General features: G+C 42.0%; 1 protein-coding gene and 1 long non-coding RNA gene across 2 annotated transcripts; both read left to right on the forward strand.

Moving 5' to 3' along the window:
• Window positions 1-3,229: 3,229 nt before the first annotated feature.
• LOC115264239 (uncharacterized) lies at window positions 3,230-4,464 on the forward strand (the record flags this gene model as incomplete). The annotated part of the gene is made up of 2 exons (XM_062847413.1): window positions 3,230-3,386; window positions 4,109-4,464. Coding segments are annotated over 2 exons (399 nt in total), but the record flags the coding sequence as incomplete, so codon positions are not given.
• Window positions 4,465-14,722: 10,258 nt separating this feature from the next.
• LOC115264358 (uncharacterized) lies at window positions 14,723-15,704 on the forward strand. Its single transcript, XR_009996775.1, has 2 exons — window positions 14,723-14,879; window positions 15,499-15,704. It is a non-coding gene; the product is annotated as an uncharacterized LOC115264358 (long non-coding RNA).
• The last annotated feature ends 3,733 nt before the right edge of the window (window positions 15,705-19,437 follow it).

Consider the following 19,437-nt stretch of genomic DNA (forward strand, 5'->3'; position numbering starts at 1 on the left):
ACGCAGCAATAGTCTGGCCAAGAATTGCATATGCTTCACTTGTATGGTAACCGCTTAAAGGAAGCTGGACAAGCTTCAAAGGAGCAATGAAAAGCACACCTTCTGTTGCATTAGATAGCCTTCTCAATATGTTAGTATTGCATCAATTTGTTGAATTGCAAGCGGCAAAAAGTCCCCTCCGGTATCTGAGTCACAATAAAATGCTAGAAAGTGACCTAGTAGGACATTTAAAGATCGTCAAAGGCTTCAATTTACACGATATTAAACCAGTAGACGATTAGATGATTACGAAGATCAACTATGATGTTCCCTTTAACCAAAGAATAAGAATATCAAGAATGCCCACTCCGTCGATGCTCGGGGGGACACTACCGCAGCGCTATATGCGGATGAAAGTTCAACCTTCATGCAGTAGTGTGCGTTACTGATTGTATGCGGATACCAAAACATATGCACACCATCTTCTCTTATGACAAATCACAAACACTGTTGCATAGAGCCTCCACCTTGAAACGTTTAGAGAGCACCACTTGTCTTGTCGCTTGACGTTTTCCTTGAAAAAGGCAAGAGAGGGCATTCTTTCTATATTTATTCTTTGCTTTAACCCTCCTTTGGCATTAGGGTCATTTTTTGACCCAAACCGTACACTACGTAAGCGAGCTACTGCCAACGTGATGAAAAGGAAGGTTAATGTGGTTAAACCAAGCCGCTATATGTGGGATTCTGGTGGGCCATGTTCGTTGATGCGGAACAGCTGGCAAAACCCCGACTAAGACAAATTGCCTAACACTTGTCAATTTCAAACTCCATCCGGATGTCGTTGCTGAACACCGTCACAAGTAGCAATACTTGATGCAGCCTCTGTACTGATTCCACAAATAGCTTCAAGTTGTCCATAGAGAAGGTGTGGGTAGTTCTTGTACTCCTTCAGTCACTTCTCAGTTGATAGCCACAGTTGCATTGGTTGATTGCTCCACTGAGGGAGTTAACTCAAGGCAGAAGCACAGCCGACTAAAGGTATCGACTTGGAATATCCCCCTCGTGAAGCTGAGAGTTCTGGACCGCAACACAGCTGTTCTGTCGGTAACGTGTAAGGACAAACTCCACATTCCCATCGCGTATTGCACCAGCCTGATGACCTTCACGTCTACCTTGAACAACAGCAGTACCTTAAGAAGGTTCGAATACGGTACTCAGTCGTACGCCTTGTTGTAATCAATGTACGCCATGCTCAGGTTCCTCTGATTTTCGGTGGCTTGACCCACAATGACTGCATCTATGGTGACCTGCATCTGTGGTGAGCCTCACGTATATTTAGAGGTGTTACCCCGACCTCAGACATGCCACCAACTCCATTACACTGTCGCTCTTCTTCTGCCCTGCCAACCACATCACAGCGTTACTGTGCGGAACAGGATTCTCCTGTAGATTGGCCCAGAGCTGTGCGACGTCACCAATCTCCGGAAAGCCTCCTCCTAAATTAGGCTTGTCTAAAAATCCGGTTTTGTTGCTTCCGACATTCTCCATAGAGTCGCAATTGTTTTACAAGAGTAATGTTGACCCCTGCGAGATCTCGGAGTTCTGCAGTCTTCACAATAGGCTGCAATCAGTGAAGTACTAGATTAAAAGTGTGAGCTGGTTTTTTGTATGGTGAGATGGTCAATTCTCGATTTCTGCAATGAAATTATGCAAACAGCGTGGGTATTTTGATTTCTAGACTAGTTTACAGTGGAGAAGAACGACTACGTTACAACGAAAATCCATGTACTGGTTAATTCAGCAAGTACCACACTAGAATCCATCCCCTTCTTGATGCCCGAACCAGCTTCAAGGAAGAGGCTGAAAAAAGCAAACTACCTTTGATGTACAGTGTAAATCAGGGCAACAAATAAACTAACATTTTTTACAGATACAGCATCCATGGCGCTCTGTTTAGTTTAGTAACCACAATACAGTACAGAATAACGAATCGTTTTAGCATCATAAGTTATTAGGTTGTAAAATTTTTCAGATCGAAATCTAGTGCTTCACAAAACACTATAATGACATCAAGAGTACTTTCGATATCGTAAAACTTAATTTCAACACTTGAATTCTTCAGCAATAAAACTACTAAAACAAGTCTAACCTTGTGTATTCATTCTAGTACCACCAGGTGGACAAACAATCATGAATCGCAATTACGACCCTGCTATTGTGTTTCAGGTCACAACCGTGTCGAGTTGGACCCAGACAACCACTCCGTGAGTTTCGTGGCCACCTGTCGGGGAAACACAAAAATCATCATCGATGGCTACAGCTACACCCGGCATCACAAGTACAACAGCCACACCTACTGGAGATGTGCCAAGTCTCGTCAGTGTCGAGCCAAGATCACCACCTATGCCGACAGTACTGCGATAATGCACAACATGTGTCCGCACTCGCATCCGCCGGCTCCGTACCGGGAACAGCACTTCTATCCTTCGTTTTAACTCTTCGGTACTGGGTTCGGTAGAGTTGTGTGTGGAAGTACTAGAGTGGATGATCTCGTTTATAATTGTGAAAACGAAGCTAGAATACGGCTTTGTTTCCCAATGGGACACGTTCGGTGTAGTACTAGATTTGTAGTAATGAGCTGAATTTTTGTATGGTGAGAAGGTCAATTCTCCGGTTCTGCAATGAAATTGTACAAAAAGCGTGGGTATTATGATTTCTTGTGTAATTTGATGCTATTTGAGCAAAACTTTGGATTACTATGTTTTTTATGTTGCAAAAATGTAGAAAACAACAACACTGTTGCCCAAAGTTTTGCTCAAATAGCATCAAATTAAACAAGGAATCATAATACCCACGCTTTTTGAACCATTTCATTGCAAAAACGGAGAATTGACCTTCTCACCATACTAAAATTCAGCTCATTACTACAAATCTAGTACTTCACCTATCTGTTCTATTGGTCACGAGACTGACTAAGAAGTACTAGATTAGAAGTGATTCCAGAGTTAAACACCTGTCAAGTGTGTGCAATTTAAAGTGTTCCTAACAGTATTCAGTTTAATTTTCATAAGCTAGTTACATTTGTATAATTTGTACAAAACTACAGCTCTATAATGTGTAAATAATTGAGAGCTATCAAGCCATTATACCAGATACAGATAAAACTACTGAAACAAGTTATAACATGTGTATTCATTCTAGTACCACAACGCGGAAATACAATCAATCGCAATAACGACCCTGCTATTGTATTTCAGGTCCCTATCGTGTCGAGTTAGACCCAAACAACCACACCGTGAGTTTTGTGGCCACCTGTCGGGGCAACACGAAAATCATCATCGATGGCTACAGCTACACCCGGCATCACACGTACAATAACCACACCCACTGGAGGTGTGCCAAGTCTCGTAAGTGTCGAGCCAAGATCGCCACCTATGCCAACAGTACGACCATAAAGCACAACATGTGTGAGCACTCGCATCCGCCGGCATCGTACCGGGAACAACACTTCTATCATCCGGTTTAACGGTGAGGGAGTACTAGATTTGAAAAGGATGATGTCGTTAAGAACTGTAAAAACGATCATAATGTACGAAGCTAGAGTAAGGTTTTGTTTCAGTTGGAACTTCGAGTGACAAAGAAGTACTAGATTAGTTGTGTTTCTTAAATTATACACCTATCAATCGAACTCAGTCGCGTTAAGTACTAGAATTGTAGTAATGAACTGAATTTCTGTACGGTGATGATAAATTCTCCATTTCCTTTTCTAATGAATGCTGTTTGAGCAAAACTTTGGGTAACTGTGTTGTTGTATTCTGCATTTCTTGCCTTCTAGCACTTCACCGATCGTGTCCTATTGTGGGTAATTAAAAAAAAGTGTTGCTAAGAATATTCAACTCAATTTTCATTAGCTGTAAGAATTTATATCATTTGTACAACAATTCTATAATTTGCAAATAGTTAAAAGAAAGACTATCAAGCAATCATATTAGCAGTATCCAATTTTTACTAAATAAACTATTATTTCTTGCGCATCTTGCGCTAATCTAGTTTAAAATCCATATTTATTATGCATAAATTCTAGCAAAACTGAAAGCGCCTTAAACAATTGCACCTTTAACAATTCCAGTTTGGTACGAGGAACCGCTGAAGCCCTTCAACGAAGTAATATACGGCAAAACCAAAGCCGGACGGCCCAAGATCACCTTCGACGGGTTCAGCTACAGCAAACACTACCGGACGGGTTCGAAATCAGTGTGGCGTTGCTCGAGTAACTTTGGAAAGTGTCCCGCCAAGCTTTTCACCTCATCCAAGAGCACGAAAGTGGAGTACAATTTCGTCCAACATAACCATTCGCCGGAGTGGTTTTGACAGCAACATTTTTTCAAAAGATTTTTTGAGCTTTTTTCAAGTTTTTTATGCATGTTGAAAAACTAGTTATTGTAAATGTCCGGAATGTTAATAAACATTGTTATTTACCAAAGATTGTTCAAGTACAAGATTATTGTACAAAGAGGCCATATTTGTTCAACCACTCTGCCATCTCTAATCGCTCATTCCACCTTCTCTTTGCAGTGTGGCACAAGGAAGCACTACAACTCGTCAACCCGGTAGTGAAGTACGGCAAAACGACAGCCGGGGGACCGAAAATTATGATCGACGGGTACAGCTACTGCAAGCACTACCAGACGGGCGCGAAAATAATCTGGCGGTGCTCGATGGCCAACACGCGGAAGTGTCGCGCTAAGATTTGCACCACTGCGAACAACGAGGAAGTGAAGTACAACTTTGTTTCGCACAATCATCCACCGAAGTGGTTCTGAAATCGACGATGAGAAACCGTGTTCTGAATTTGTGATACATACCAAGCCGATCGAAGGCTTCTAGGGTGCATGGATAATGGTGAACATAAATTTCTGTCTTTTGTAATCTAGTACTACGAAAAAACGAACCAAAATGTTTTGAATATGTATGAAACTGTTTTGAGTTACCGACAGAATTCTCAGCATCTCACCATACAACAATCCTGCTCATTACTACAAATCTAGTACTCCCCCAGACGTATCCTGTGAATCGCTAGTAGTAATACTGCCTCGATTATTACAGACACATACTTTGAAAAAAGGAGGAGCGTGTTACCGCCCGTAACGCAGCGGATTCTTCCTGGATAACTTTATGGTACCTGGTGAAAGATTAAACTAGTACTAATCAGAACTACAGAATTTGATGGAATGCAACACGTCTTACCAGGTGTAGTGACTAATCATGAATGATTTATTAAGAGGATATTGTCTATCCGGTTGGAATCAAGACCGACATTCAATCAAAAATTGCCATTTTCTTGGTCCACAAGTGTCGCAACTGTTTCGCATCTAGTGCGCTGTGTTGCTGACAACAACGGGAAGGATGCGCACTACCTTTGACATGATTTAAAAACGTCGCGAGTTGGGTCGCGTCGCGACTTGATTGTGCGAAGTCCGGTTTGGTGGCGGCCCGACAATACAAATCCAATGCTTACTGTTTTAAGATTCCCCCTGAGGCTTTCCAATATGTTCACCTAATAGCTGTCTGTCAGCTTGGGTTCAGGTAACGCCTTAGTCAGAATATTTATCTACCGCCTGGAGATTGTATGCCAGCTTGTCAGATTTAATCTCTACTTGCTCTCATACTAAGTGGTGTTGCACGTTGATATGTAGCCCATCTCCATCTCAGCCAGGAAGATTAAATTCTTGCTGTTGCACTTGAAGATCAGAGACTCGTTAATGTCGTACAGCTCACGGATGAACCGTCGCCATCAAACGGCCTCTTGAGTGACCATTGAAAGTGTCATGTTTTCCGCTTCCGTGGTCGATAGAGCAACAGTTGCTTGTCTTTTGGAACTCCAGGAAACCGCTACGGTACACTGCAGAAATACGCAACTGCTGACAGATCGCCTCGTCTCCGGATCATGGGTGAACAATGCGGAGACGAGGAAAACTGTCAGATCTGTATTCAGAAAACACCGGATCCGCATCTCTCCTGAACTGTCGTCGGTCTAGGTGAATCGCAGTCCCAGAATCTGCTTTGCTTGGCCTAGATCTGGAATTCTTCGCAAAACTACTGCTTCTCATCGTCGACGAACCCATGAGCGTTAGAGAACAAAAGAAAGCCGTTGGCGTAGACCGCCACGATGATGAACTTGCCACTTTCCATCTTGTAATACACGCACGTGCCGTACTTCGAGCGCTTCAGGCCGATCCGCCTTAGCTTCTGGTCTACCTTGATATTCATACTCTGCTGGCATGATTGATGCCGTAAAGAACCTTCTTTCTTCAGTCGCCAGACCTTTCTGGGTGTGATGTGGTTTGGTTCCGGAATCCCTTCGGTCGCTCAATCTCCATGTATATCTCCTCACCGTCCATATTGCTTTTTTAGAAACGCCGTCACACGCCGTCTGGTACACGATGACCATGGGAGAATACCCTTCGCTGTAGTTCACTCTTTTCACTTTCGAGAATCTTTTCATCACAAGTCTTGCCAAGTAACGTTAGGTGGTTCCGTCTGGATTTGTTTTCACCTTTAAGACCCACATGATCTTCAGATGATTTTCATCCCTTCGGAAGATCAACCGGAACCGGACACTATGTCTAGTTCGCGCTAAATGCATCAAATTCTGTCTCCATTGCTTCAACCCATCGGGGTCCCGGTCATTCCGGCTTAGCGCTTCCTGTAGCGTATAAGGGTCCTTGAATACCTGCGGAATGTATTCTGACGAGAGATGGTGACCGTTTTCGGAAGAAATATTCAACTTTCCTTGGACTGGGCACTCCCAGTTACTGTATCCAGTTGCATGCACTACTAATATCTACGTCAAAATAAACAACGGCCTGTTGTTTGTTGACCACGTTGACCTGTTGATCGCTATCCATGATCTCTTGCTGATCAGCTCTCGTGAAAACCATTGGTTCGACTATAGAATAGGTCTATTCCACTACCGGAACCTCCACTAACTGACGCTCATTCAGTATCATCACATCCCGATTTTCAAACACTTGATTATTCTTCGGGTTAGCCTTCCCGAGCAGGAATCAATAACTGACACATAACTGCAGCATACCAAAGTCTAGTATCATACCCAGACAAGGTATCGGTCGATTATCCTGGTATTGAAAATAACTTACTTTGGTATTTTGTAGGTATTGATAAAATACCTCAACGAGTTATTGGTTTGGTGTTGAGGACTGCTTGAGGTATTATTCAATTATGGAAAAATCGCTATTTGTTTGCAAAAATCGACGATTATTATTTAGGTATTGCCATACCTGATGTCATTATTCACGTGTTATGCACAGAATACACACCAGTTATTATTTTAGGTATTTTACCTCTTATGCAGGGCTTCTTAATACCTCATTCAGGTTGTAGGTATTCGGTTTTCCATACCTGAGTTTGGTATTCTTCAGCTATTTTCTCCTGCTCGGGTTGGAGCACTCCAAGTTGCCGATCAGGATGTATGGCTCTGACTTGAGGTACCACTTTGCACGCTTCACCTTCGCACGTAAGCGATCGTTCTTGACCCGAAGACTTGTAGATTCCACTTGAATACCTGTGGAATGTATACCGGCAAAAGATGGTGGCCATTTTCCGAAGAAAAATTTATCTTACCTTGGACTGGGCACTCCCAGTCAATGTGGCCAGTTGCGTGTTGCATTCCAACAGATACTTCCTTCGAGAGTGACGAGAGAGCAGTGCTGTCCAAGCTCCCGTGCTGAGAAACACGTTCTCGTCTTGGGTTTCGTTCATCTCGTTGTCGATTCTGGGGAGTTTAAAACTGTTGAGGCAATGGGGTACGTTCGGTGTAGTACTAGATTTGTAGTAATGAGCTCAATTTTAGTATGGTGAGAAGGTCAATTTTCCGTTTCTGAAATGAAATGGTGCAGAAAGCGTGAGTATTATGATTCCTTGCCTAATTTGATGCTTTTTGAGCAAAACTTTGGATAACTATGTTGGTTAATGTTGCAAGAAACGGAGAAAACAACAACACTGTTGCCCAAAGTTTTGCTCAAACAGCATCAAATTAGGCAAGGAATCATAATACCCACACTTTCTGCACCATTTCATTGCAGAAACGGAGAATTGACCTTCTCACCATACTAAAATTCAGCTCATTACTACAAACCTAGTACTTCACCGATCTGTCCTATACACTGTAAGTAACCTTAAAATCTGCATACTTACCTGGGAATCGGCGCTCCCTTACACTGTGCGTCATCGTAAAAATGCGAAGGGAGCGCAGTAGTTGTTGCGGATCCTGTGACTCTTCTATAGCACACTGTCCGCCGACGTAGTCGTACTGTCATTCTCCCTTTCTGCGCTTCTGATATTCACGTCCAAGTCTGCAACGGCCTGTTGCTTGTTGACCACGGTGACCTGTTGATTACCACCCATGATCTGTTGCTGATCAACTCTCGTGAAAATCACCGGTTCGACGGTTGAATAGGTTTCTTCTAGTATGTACCTGAACCTCCGCTACCTGACCCTCATCCAGTATAATTACATCCCAACTTTCGAAAACTTATTATAATTCGATAGGCTTTGGAGTACTCGTAATAGTCGAACAGGATACACAGCTCTGACTTAAGGTTCCATTTCGCACGCTTCACGTTCGGCACGTAAGCCACCATCGCTCAAAGACTCGTAGATTCGATAGATTCGGTTTCCGTCCCGTAAATTTCTCGAAAGGGTTGACGGAGATGCCCTTCGGCGAGATCTGCAACACAGAGCACGTTAGAGATATCTACACTACAACACTCACCTGCCACATCAGCATCTCGCTCGACGTTTCCAGTGTCCACATCCCGTATCTCGCGGGAGCGTCTGCCTCAAAGATAGACTGTGACACCACTCTCGTCGCTGCACATGTATGGTCTCCTGCTCCAGAATACGATATGCACTCATCCGGTGTTCCACTTCTTACAAAGAGTCCTTTCTTTTTCATGGTCCGCGAATTCTTCTCGTTCTTTATCGCCAACTTCTGTGGATACTCGTAGAGCCCAAGCTTCTCGCACTTAAATCAAACTATCACTGACTCGTCCTTCTTCCTGTTATCTTGCTTCGGACCAGAATCGTTAGGGCCTCGCTTGAACCGCCAGCCCTGGTGCCGGACTCTATCGTCACTGCCTGGAGTGGAGAGTCTTTGACTTCATCCTGTCCGCCGTCCTCTTGAATGCACTCGCTCCAGGGGTCGGGTCGCTCGTTCATGGCTGTTGTTAAACGGATCTCTTCACTGCCGGCCTTTAACACACGTGTTGCAAAAACCAACGTCCTTCAACTTTTCCGGGATACCATTGATCGTTTCGTGCTTCACTAAATTGTTCATTGCTTGCTGACTTGCATGCCCAAGACGACGGTGCCTCCACCGCACATAGAATAATCGTTGGGGTATCAGCTGTAAAAGCCCTAGAGTGTCTGCAACCAACTCGAGCTCATAAAGGTTACCTCTTAGATTCGCTTCTGCAATGATTTCACCGTCGTGACTCGTGTTTCAAAATCGCTTTGTCTCGTCCATTATGTTTCGTGAACAGCAACCGGCATCGAGATCAGATAGCTTCTTCACCGAAAGTGGGTTGCCACGCAGGTTCGGGAAGTAGACCACATTTTTTATCTCGAACTGAATACCGACCTTCGGGAGTCCTCGAATTTCTTCTTCGTATTCACCGACCAAAGATCGCCATCCTTCGAAACATTCCGCCATCTTCCTCAGCGACTGTATTCTTTGCAATTAACCAAATGGTGACTTCATCCCGAGTTCACGTAGAATACCAGCTTATTGGGCTTCTTCACGGGTTCCGATTGGTTCACCATAAACTATACCAGTGAACTTCTTCGGTTTCTTGGTTCTTTCACCAACGATAGCTGCGCCTTTGTCATCAACGGGATCTTCAAAATCATCGGATCGGACCGCTTCATCTCCTTGGCTAGTAAACGTTGCTTCACCTTCTAAAAAGTTATTTCGTCCTCGTTCATGTTTTTCAACGCCGTCCAACTGCCCGGTAGGGGGAGGAATAGTTGCGCCACCAAATCGATCTCCAGATCTCCTCGAACTTCGCACCTGCCATTTTCAATTGCCGCACCAGTTCATCAAAGATTTGGAAATGGCTTCTTATCGACGATCCTCCACATATCCGGAGCCAGGCCAGTTGCTTCCGCAATATGTGTGACTTTATTGCTACACACATTCCTCGATTTCTACAGGTATCCTCGAGCGCACAGTCTTGGTCGTTTGCTTCTCCCGAACTATCTCCAAGCATTCATCCGAGATAAAGCTCTCTAGCGTACACTCAGCGAAAAAATCTAGCGAAATTCATCGAAATACCTTATGAAAATTTGCTATAACTAATTCTTATGGATGCCATAAGAAAACCTTATGAAAAATGATCGTGCTTGCTATGACAAATTTCATAAGATAGACTTATGAAAAGAACAAAACAATCTTAAAATGATGCAGACTGGATTCGATCCATGAACGTCGGGATCACCGAGCCCATGTTTTATCCACGCGGCTACCGACGCTTGAGTTTACCATGCTGCTAAACATGAATAAAAGCCAAGCTGTGAGACGATTTTACGTCATAGAGTGACCTTATGAAATTCATCCGAATCATTTTGAATTATTTAAAGGCCGTTTCATAAGTTGGGCCTTATGGAAATCTTAAAGTTATTTGGCTTAGTGTAGAAATCGCCTTCTGGTTCATTTGAAGAAATTTCTTCACTGAAAACAATCCAAACGTCGTTGTTACGTGAAAACATACGTGGTTTTTTTTCCATCGCACTTTTCACGTAGCACCTACGTGGATCTTTGATAGCTGAAAATGAACTCATGAACAATCATTCCACCGGTGGTCCCCGTGGTAGCTACGTATAATTCACGTAACAACTATGGTCTTTTTCCGTGCTTTTTACAGAGGGCAATAATAAATCTTAGGCATTATTTCAGTAATGTTTATCAATATTATCAATTTAGTTGAAAACCAAAGTTTTCGACTAGCGAAAATGATTTTTTTCTTCAAATCCGTGCGTCGGACCTAACTTCGGAATTGGTGCCGTATTCCTGGTCCGCTATACAGCGCATAACTTCCGAAACTAGATCCGATGCATAGATTTGGAGAAGCCGCTAGTCGAAAATTCCGGATTTCGACTGCACGAAGAATAATATATGTAGGAAACGAGATTGAGGCCGTGGACGTACCAAATTTCAATCACTTTCTAACTCCGCACTCACACCATTCAAAACAAACGGCGTTAACGGGTTTCAGTATCGCTGCGAAGTAAATTGGAAGTTGATGCGGCCACTATTTAACTTTGGAAACGGCAATAAAAGTAAGAACCTAATCATTTCTTGTTTATTTATTATAATTTAAACACTATTGAACACAAAAATTACACTTTTGCTCAGCTAGCTCATTTTTTGTTCCGCTGCATAAACTCCAATGGTAATCCACCGTTCACCATTCCTGGAAAAGCACTGAAAATGATTATTAATCAATTGTTTGAAAATTGTTTATCTTTAAAAGTACTTACAATTGTTTGAAACGCTGAATAATTAATAACAAGAGCAGATTTATTAACAACCGTCGCCATCTTGAATTTGTTTGCGATCCACAGGCATCGGTGGATGAACGCAAAAGGCTGTCATAATGAAATGAATAGGTTACGTGAAATTTCACGTAAGGGATACTGGATACAGAGTAAAGGCCACAGGGGTTTCATTTGATAATCATCAATGAATCGGTAGCTGTTACCTTTGTCAGGTGAAATAACGAAAATGAACGCGTTTTCTGAACTACGTGATTTTCCACGTAACCTTGACGTTTGGATTTTTTGGAGTGTTCCATTCCGGGTTCGCCGCAGGCACATCTTGCTCCAGCGCTTCAGATACTTCTACGGCCTCTAGGTTTAGTTTGACTCTGTACTGCCAGTTCGCAAACTTATCCCCTTTGAGCTGAGGAATTCCTGAGCGCTCCTTCATCATGGTGCCCATAACCTGAAGAGGTACAGTCTTTCCGAACTCAGAAACTCAGAAAAGAACACGCGAGTAACGAACAAGAACAAATTACTGTATTGAAAAGTTCCAGGTATACGTCCACACTTCAGAAGGGCTTGTTTGGGTATGAAGAAGTTGCTAACGATCGCTTACGCGCTTGATCAAAGACATCTTCGATTTCAGATTTCATCAGAATAATCCTGAATTCTTGTTGTTAGCGCAATCCAGTACATTTTCTGAGTTATGCGGTATTCTTACACTCTACTTAAAAAACATGTAGGATTCATAACAAAGAAGAATGACAGCCAAAATCATTACTATCATCATTCGTAAATGCAAGGATGGGCTTGTTACCAACTAGACCAGGAACACATTGATTACAATCTAAGCAAATGAATGAAGTAGCGCTTCATCGTAAATTTTGTTGTTTCGGGTTTTAAGAGAACTGAGAACTGTAACTAGATAAGGGCCTGTCCATAAACTACGTAGACTCTTAGTGAGGGACGGGTAGTGGGAGTTCTCTATGGCCAGAGTCTATAGACTATGCTATATGCTCCAAACAAATTTCAAAAAAAAAAAATGGAGAAAAGTGTACGAGAGGGGAAGGGGGGTGTTTAGTCTGAGATAGCCAAAAATGAGTCTACGTAGTTTATGGACGCGCCTAAGTGGCAAGCTAAAATAAACTAAAGAAATATATTAAATTTGTGTTAGATTCTATGTTACAAAAATGCCTAATAAATAAAAGTAAAAAAAATACAATCGTTCTAGATTGTACATGCAAGTTTGCAGTACTAGAATTGTTTTCTCATTTCTCGAGCTATGAGGGCCCGGAGCAATGCCACTAACCGATTGATTCCTGCGCTCTTCTCTTTCAGAACGTCGCTCCACGGTGCTGAACCTGGCCGAACACACCTTCAGCGTGGGAACCACCCAAAGGGGAAACTCGAAGATTACCATTGACGGCTATAGCTATCGAAAAAAAAGTTCAAACGATACAAAGGTCTACTGGGCCTGCACTCAACTACACGCGAAGGACTGCCGAGCGAGAATAACTACGCGAACCAACAGCGCAAAGATAACGTACAACCTTCGTCCGCATACCCATCCGCCGGAATTTTAGGTGTTACGAAGGTCTTTCAATAAAGAAAACCGGCAGTATTCACTGGGTTGTTGATGATTTTTACTTGCTCGCTTTCTGATTGTTGGTAGATTGATATCACCTTGAACAGCTGCTGATTGAAATCTAGTACTACAAAATATGAAGCTTTTAACCAACCTCCTTCTTGATCATTTCAGACTCAAATTGCCGGATCTCCGTCAAACAGGAGTTCCGGATGCAACGTTACGAGTACGACGAACCGGCGGTCCCACAGTACCCATTGGACGTAAGAACCGTGCAGGATAACCGCGGCCGTCCGGTCCTACTTGTGGATGGACATGCCTTTTCGCGCAACAACATCGGCAAGACGCAAACCTATTGGTTGTGTTCGAAGAATCGGGCGCTCAAATGTTGCGCCCGGATCACTACTCGGAGCGACAGGAGAGGGGTCATCTTTACCAATCCGTATCACAACCATCCACCGCTGCAGTACCAAAGCGAAGCGTCGTCGTTGTTTGGTAACAGTTAGTTGAAGCTGGGTGGATGCTGAATATATGACATGCGTGTTCATTTTGACGTACTAGATTGCCGAAAACCGATCAGCTCGGTAAGAAATTAAGCCGAATATTCGTGAAGTTCACTCTAGTCACTTTGGAAGAGTTTCTCCATTACTTTCATGGTAGATATTCGTAGATGTGACTAACGATTTTCAGGTTACCATGTTTGAGAACTAACAAGTGGTAAATTTGAAGACTCTAGAGTTCAGGAAAAGGAGAGAAGCTAAACTAGGAGGTCTTAGACGGGTGAAAAGAACCTAAGAAACTAAGGGGTGGTAGCACACGACGAGTTAAGAAGGACAAACAACTTTGCAAGCGATGTGGAACCTTAATATTCAAGGGTTAAACAAGATATTCTTGACGAGGAGCTAGTGTTAAGCGAAGAACGAGAAGTGAGAACCTTGATCACAAAGTAATTTCCGAGATCAAGCTGTGTACGAAAGTAGAATCTAGAAGAGACTAATTTAGAATTAAAATTGACGAGGAACTTGTCGGAAGAACTCCAGCAGAGTGCGAAAGTAGAAACTGATCAACGAGTTCAAACATAAACAAAGATCTGAATCGTTGAAGAACCATTAGGCGTAAACTAAACGAAGATGTATAATAACTGAGTGAAAAAAAAAATAATCTGAACGAGGTTTTTAACGATTGATTTTATGAAACGTCGCCAAAGCATAAAAACAAATTAATCACATTTGCAGTCCCGAAAAGTATGCGTAATAATAAATAAAATGAGATAAAACGTCTGTCTTTGTTTCCAATATCATAATTTCCAGGGAAATACTTCTCTATCACGTTCTATGGAGAACGAAGCTGAAGGGCATTCTGAACATACTTTTTTTTGTCATTTCAGTAACAACATCTTTAAACTGCAGTACGAAACTACTAGCTAGAATGGCGACTACACTGCATGTCAGAGTTAGTCAGAGTTGGCAGAATGGTCCATTACATCCTACGTGTTATGAAGTACTAGATTAACAACGAATCAAATAAATCACTTCAACTGCTTACTTCTGAGTTTTACTTTGAAGAGTTCCATCGTCATTCACAGTTGCACATAACATATGTTTGTGTATTTTCTCTCCCCGTCAGAGGACCGAGAGATTACGTTCATCGTGGGAAAGCTCGGCAATATGCAGCTCATCATCGATGGCCATCTGTTTCAGCGCTCACAGGTACGCGAACGGATCGTCATCTGGAACTGCTCCCGCAGAAGATTCGGGTAAGTAGATTCGCCAATCAACTACGACACGCATTGAGTTCAATGAAGTACTAGATTGTATCCTTTGCAAACACTCAAATTTATCACACTTCGAAAAGATGTGCTAAATTTCATTATTGATCATGAACCATTGACTTAGTAGCCTTATTGTTCACGTCAGTAGTACTAGATTACGATACAAATAGTCACATCTTGCGGGAGAGGGTAGTCACACTTCACACCTCTATAACACGCAATCAGTGAAGTACTAGATTGGAAGTAGTGAGCCGGATTTTTGTAAAGTGAAATGGGTCACGTTCGGTGTAGTACTAGTTTTATAGTAATGAGCTGAATTTTTGTATGGTGAGAAGGTCAGTTCTCTGTTTCTGCAATGAAATGGTACAAAAAGCGTGGGTATCATGATTCCTTGCCTAATTTGATGCTGTTTGAGCAAAACTTTGGATAACTATATGTTGTTCATGTTGCAAGAAATGGAGAAAACAACAACATTGTTGCCCAAAGTTTCGCCTATACTATCCTTTCTTCAATCTAGTACTTCACTGGTTGTGTCTTATAGCGTGTCGTAGCTCGGCTTGCTTTCGAAACAGTCCTAACATCAGTGTATTTATTTACTTCCCAGATGCAAAAGCCGCATAAGCACGCTGCGTGGTAAGCCAGGAGTGGCGCACTCTTTCCGCGACGAGCACAATCACGAGCGCAAAGACAACCTGAAGGGAAAGAACATCAAAATCATCCGAAAGCAAACGCTGAAAATTTTACGATAGTTGGAAAGATTTTTTGATTTTCATAATGCCAAAAACGTCAATAAATAACATTGATCTACAAGTGCCAGGTCAATAGGAGCAATGGACGAGAGCGTACTAGATTTCTCCTTTCTAAAGCATCGATTTCCTTGTTCGAGGTGGTTTCAACTTCCCAGTCGCCAGCCAACGCAAGCTGGACGACTGGGGCATTTTGCGGCGGATTGGGGCGCAGTACTAGATTGCTTTCACGTGTGACTTGTTTCTCTTTCACAGATAAAGGTTCAGAAGGGCAAGCCAGTTCTCCCAATAATTTTTCATGGATTTCTCCTAGAATTCCTAGCACTTTTTATCTTGTTATTCGTAATGGGGCACGTTCGGTGTAGTACTAGATTTATAGTAATGAGCTAAATTTTAGTATGGTGAGAAGGTGAGTTCTTTGTTTCTGCAATGAAATGGTACAAATAGCGTGGGTATTATGATTCCTTGCCTAATTTGATGCTGTTTGAGCAAAACTTTGGATAACTATGTTGTTTAAGTTGCAAGAAATGAAAAAAAAAACAACAACACTATTGCCCAAAGTTTTGCTCAAACAGCGTCAAATTAGGCAAGGAATCATTGCAGAAACGGAGAATTGACCTTCTCACCATACAAAAATTCAGCTCATTACTACAAATCTAGTACTTCACCGATGTGTCCTATTGACTTTCTCACCATACCAAAATCCAGCTCATTACTACAAATCTAGTACTACACCGAACGTGCTCCATAAGTTTTGTTCGAGCACTTTTTTCGGAAATGCTTTTCCTGTGGGAAAGAAAGGGTTAAGAAAGATGCTTTCCAGGATTCCTCCATTGATTCGTCCCGGGTTTTCTTCAGAAATTCCTCTTGGGATTAGATCAGGAACTCCGATAAGGGTTCATCCAGGATTATTTTGATTTTCTGGAAATCCGTTACAAATTTCTCTCGAGATTCTTTGATTCCTTCAGATTTTTTTTGCAACATTCCATCAGGAATTCTTTCCGGAATTCCTTCATTGATTTCTCCTGTGATTTATTTGGAGATTTTGTTCAGGATTCCATCCTGGGTTATCTCCCGGGATTCCTTCAGGGATTTCTTCTGGGAACTTCTTTAGGTGTTTCTCCCGGGATTTATTCCGGGATTCATTCAGATATTCTTGGAGATTCATTAAATGATACTTTTAAGGATTCTTCCTGGATTTTTCCCAGGATTCCCTTTAATGATTTCTCACAGGACTCTGGTAGAAATACCTCCTGCGTTTCCCTCGATGATTTTTCCCTGGATTACTTCAGGGACTCCACCGGGATTTCTCCATTGATTTCCTCCGGAACTCAAGATTTTTTCCGGAATTTTTCTCTGAGATTCCTACAGCGAATTCCCCCGGGAATCCTTGCAAAATTCTTTCCGGGATTCCTTCATAGATCCGTCCCGGGTATTCTTTATGAATTTCTTCTTGGATTCTTTCAGGGATTTCTCCAGGATTCCGTCTAGGATTCCTCTATCAATTTTTCCTGGAATTCCGATAAAAATTCCTCCCGAGATTCCTTAAGAGATTTCTTTCAAGATTCGTTTATAGATGTTTTTCGGGTTCTATGAAGGACTGCTCCCGGGAATCCTTCAATAATTTTGTTATGGCAGTGTAACACCACCTTTAAAATATTTGTATCTCACAGAATGAGATACAGTCAAAGGCGAGCGCCGCTACCTCTCGAGTAGGCATGTAGAATGTAGACGAATAGGCGAAATATATGAGAGTAATGTTTTAACTGTAGACCGAACAACTTGTGTTTATTGTATGCCGTTCCGATGTCTTGTCGTTTATTACAAATTTATCCCAGGTTTCTGTCGTGGATTATTTCCGAGATTGCATCAGGAATTTCTCCAGGTTTCATTCTGGGTTTCCGGGCTTCCTTTAGGTATTTCTCCTGGGCTGCTTTCAGGGATTCCTTCCGGAATTTCTTCATTGATTTTGTTGTTTGTCAAGGTTTCCTTTAGCGATTTCTCATGAGATACATTCAGGGATTGTTTTACGGATTCTTCCCGGTCTTTCGAGGTTTTCTCCAGGATCATTTCAGAGATTCCTTCAGAAATTTCTCTAGTGATTCCTTCATTGATTTTTCTCGAGTTTCAAGATCATTTCAGTTAGGGGTTTCTCCAGACATTTCTTCAAAAATTCCTTCTGCCAATCTTTCAGTGTGTCCTGAGGGATTCCTCCAATGAATTCTCCCGGGGATCCTATATTATCTTCTGTTGAAATACCTACATATTCTTTCAGAGCTTTCTTCTGGTTTTTTAGGGATGATACTACTAAGATTATTACAGAAATCTCTGCCTGGATTCGTCCAGAGATTGCTCTAGGAAATTCAAAGGAACTCCTCTCGAGATACATTCAGATATATCTCCAACATTTTTTAGGGATTTCTGGCGGGCTTGCTTTAAAGATTTCTTCAGATTCATTCTTAGGGTTTCACTAGGGACTCCTTCAAGGATGTCTTCCGGGCTTCCTTCAAGAATTCCTCCCCACTTTATGTTCTAACAGGATTACTTAACCTTCCAGCTGTTGTATATTGTACAACAGGTCGATAAAAGCTCACCTGTTGTACACAACACCTGTACTGTACTGCGGATGGTAGCCGACCGCGCGAGTTACGGAAGGTTAATTGATTTTCCTGGGGTTACTTTTGGGATTTCTCCCGAGAGAAGCGAGCTGTGATTTATGGGGGTTGAGCAGTGAATAATGAAAAGTGTGATGTGAGGGCTGCGAAGCATGCAAAGTGTGAGGCAGTAAGGACCGAGGAGTGAGGAAAAGGGATAACCAGTTATTACTAATAGGACGCAATTGATGAAGTACTAGAATTGAAATAATAGGAGGCAATCAGTGAAGTACTAGATTGAAAGTAGTGAGCTGGATTTTGTATGGTGAGATGATCAATTCTCCATTTCTGCAATGAAATGGTGCAAACAGCGTAGGTTATATGATTTATTGGCTAATTTGATGCTATTTGAGCAAAAGTTTGAATAACTGTGTTGTTGTATTATTTTTTCCTGCAACTTCAACAACACAGTTATCCAAACTTTTGCTCAAACAGTATCAAATTTGTCAATAAATCATATAACCCACGCTGTTTGCACCATTTCTTTGCAGAAATGGAGAATTGATCATCTCGCCATACAAAAATCCAGCTCACTACTTTCAATCTAGTACTTCACTGATTGCCTCCTATTAGCTGAATTTTGGTATAGTGTGAAGGTCAGTTCTCCTATTCTGCAATGAAATGATTCAAAAAGCGTGGGTATTATGATTCCTTGCCTAATTTAATGCTGTTTGAGCAAAACTTCGGGTAACCGTGTTGTTATTTTCTCCATTTCTTGCAACTTAAACAACACAGTCACCCAAAGGTTTGCTCAAACAGAATTAAATTAGGCAAGGAATCATAATACCCACGCTTTTTAAACCAATTTCATTGCAGAAACGGAGAAGTGACCTCCTCACCATACAAAAATTCAGCTCATTATTTCAATTCTAGTACTTCACCGATTGTGTCCTATTATTGAGCAGTGAAGAGTGAGGTGTACGCATTTCGAGATGAGGCAGCGTGCTGAGTATCTAACTGAGAACCAACAGAACTCACAGCCGTTTAGAATAGGAGGCAATCAGTGAAGTACTAGATTGAAAGTAGTGAGCTGGATTTTTGTATGGTGAGATGTTCAATTCTCCATTTCTGCAATGAAATGATGCAAACAGCGTGGGTTATATGATTTCTTGACTAATTTGATGCTGTTTGAGCAAAAGTTTG

The sequence above is a fragment of the Aedes albopictus genome, chromosome 1 (assembly GCF_035046485.1).
Source record: "Aedes albopictus strain Foshan chromosome 1, AalbF5, whole genome shotgun sequence".
Classification (NCBI taxonomy): Eukaryota; Metazoa; Arthropoda; class Insecta; order Diptera; family Culicidae; genus Aedes; species Aedes albopictus.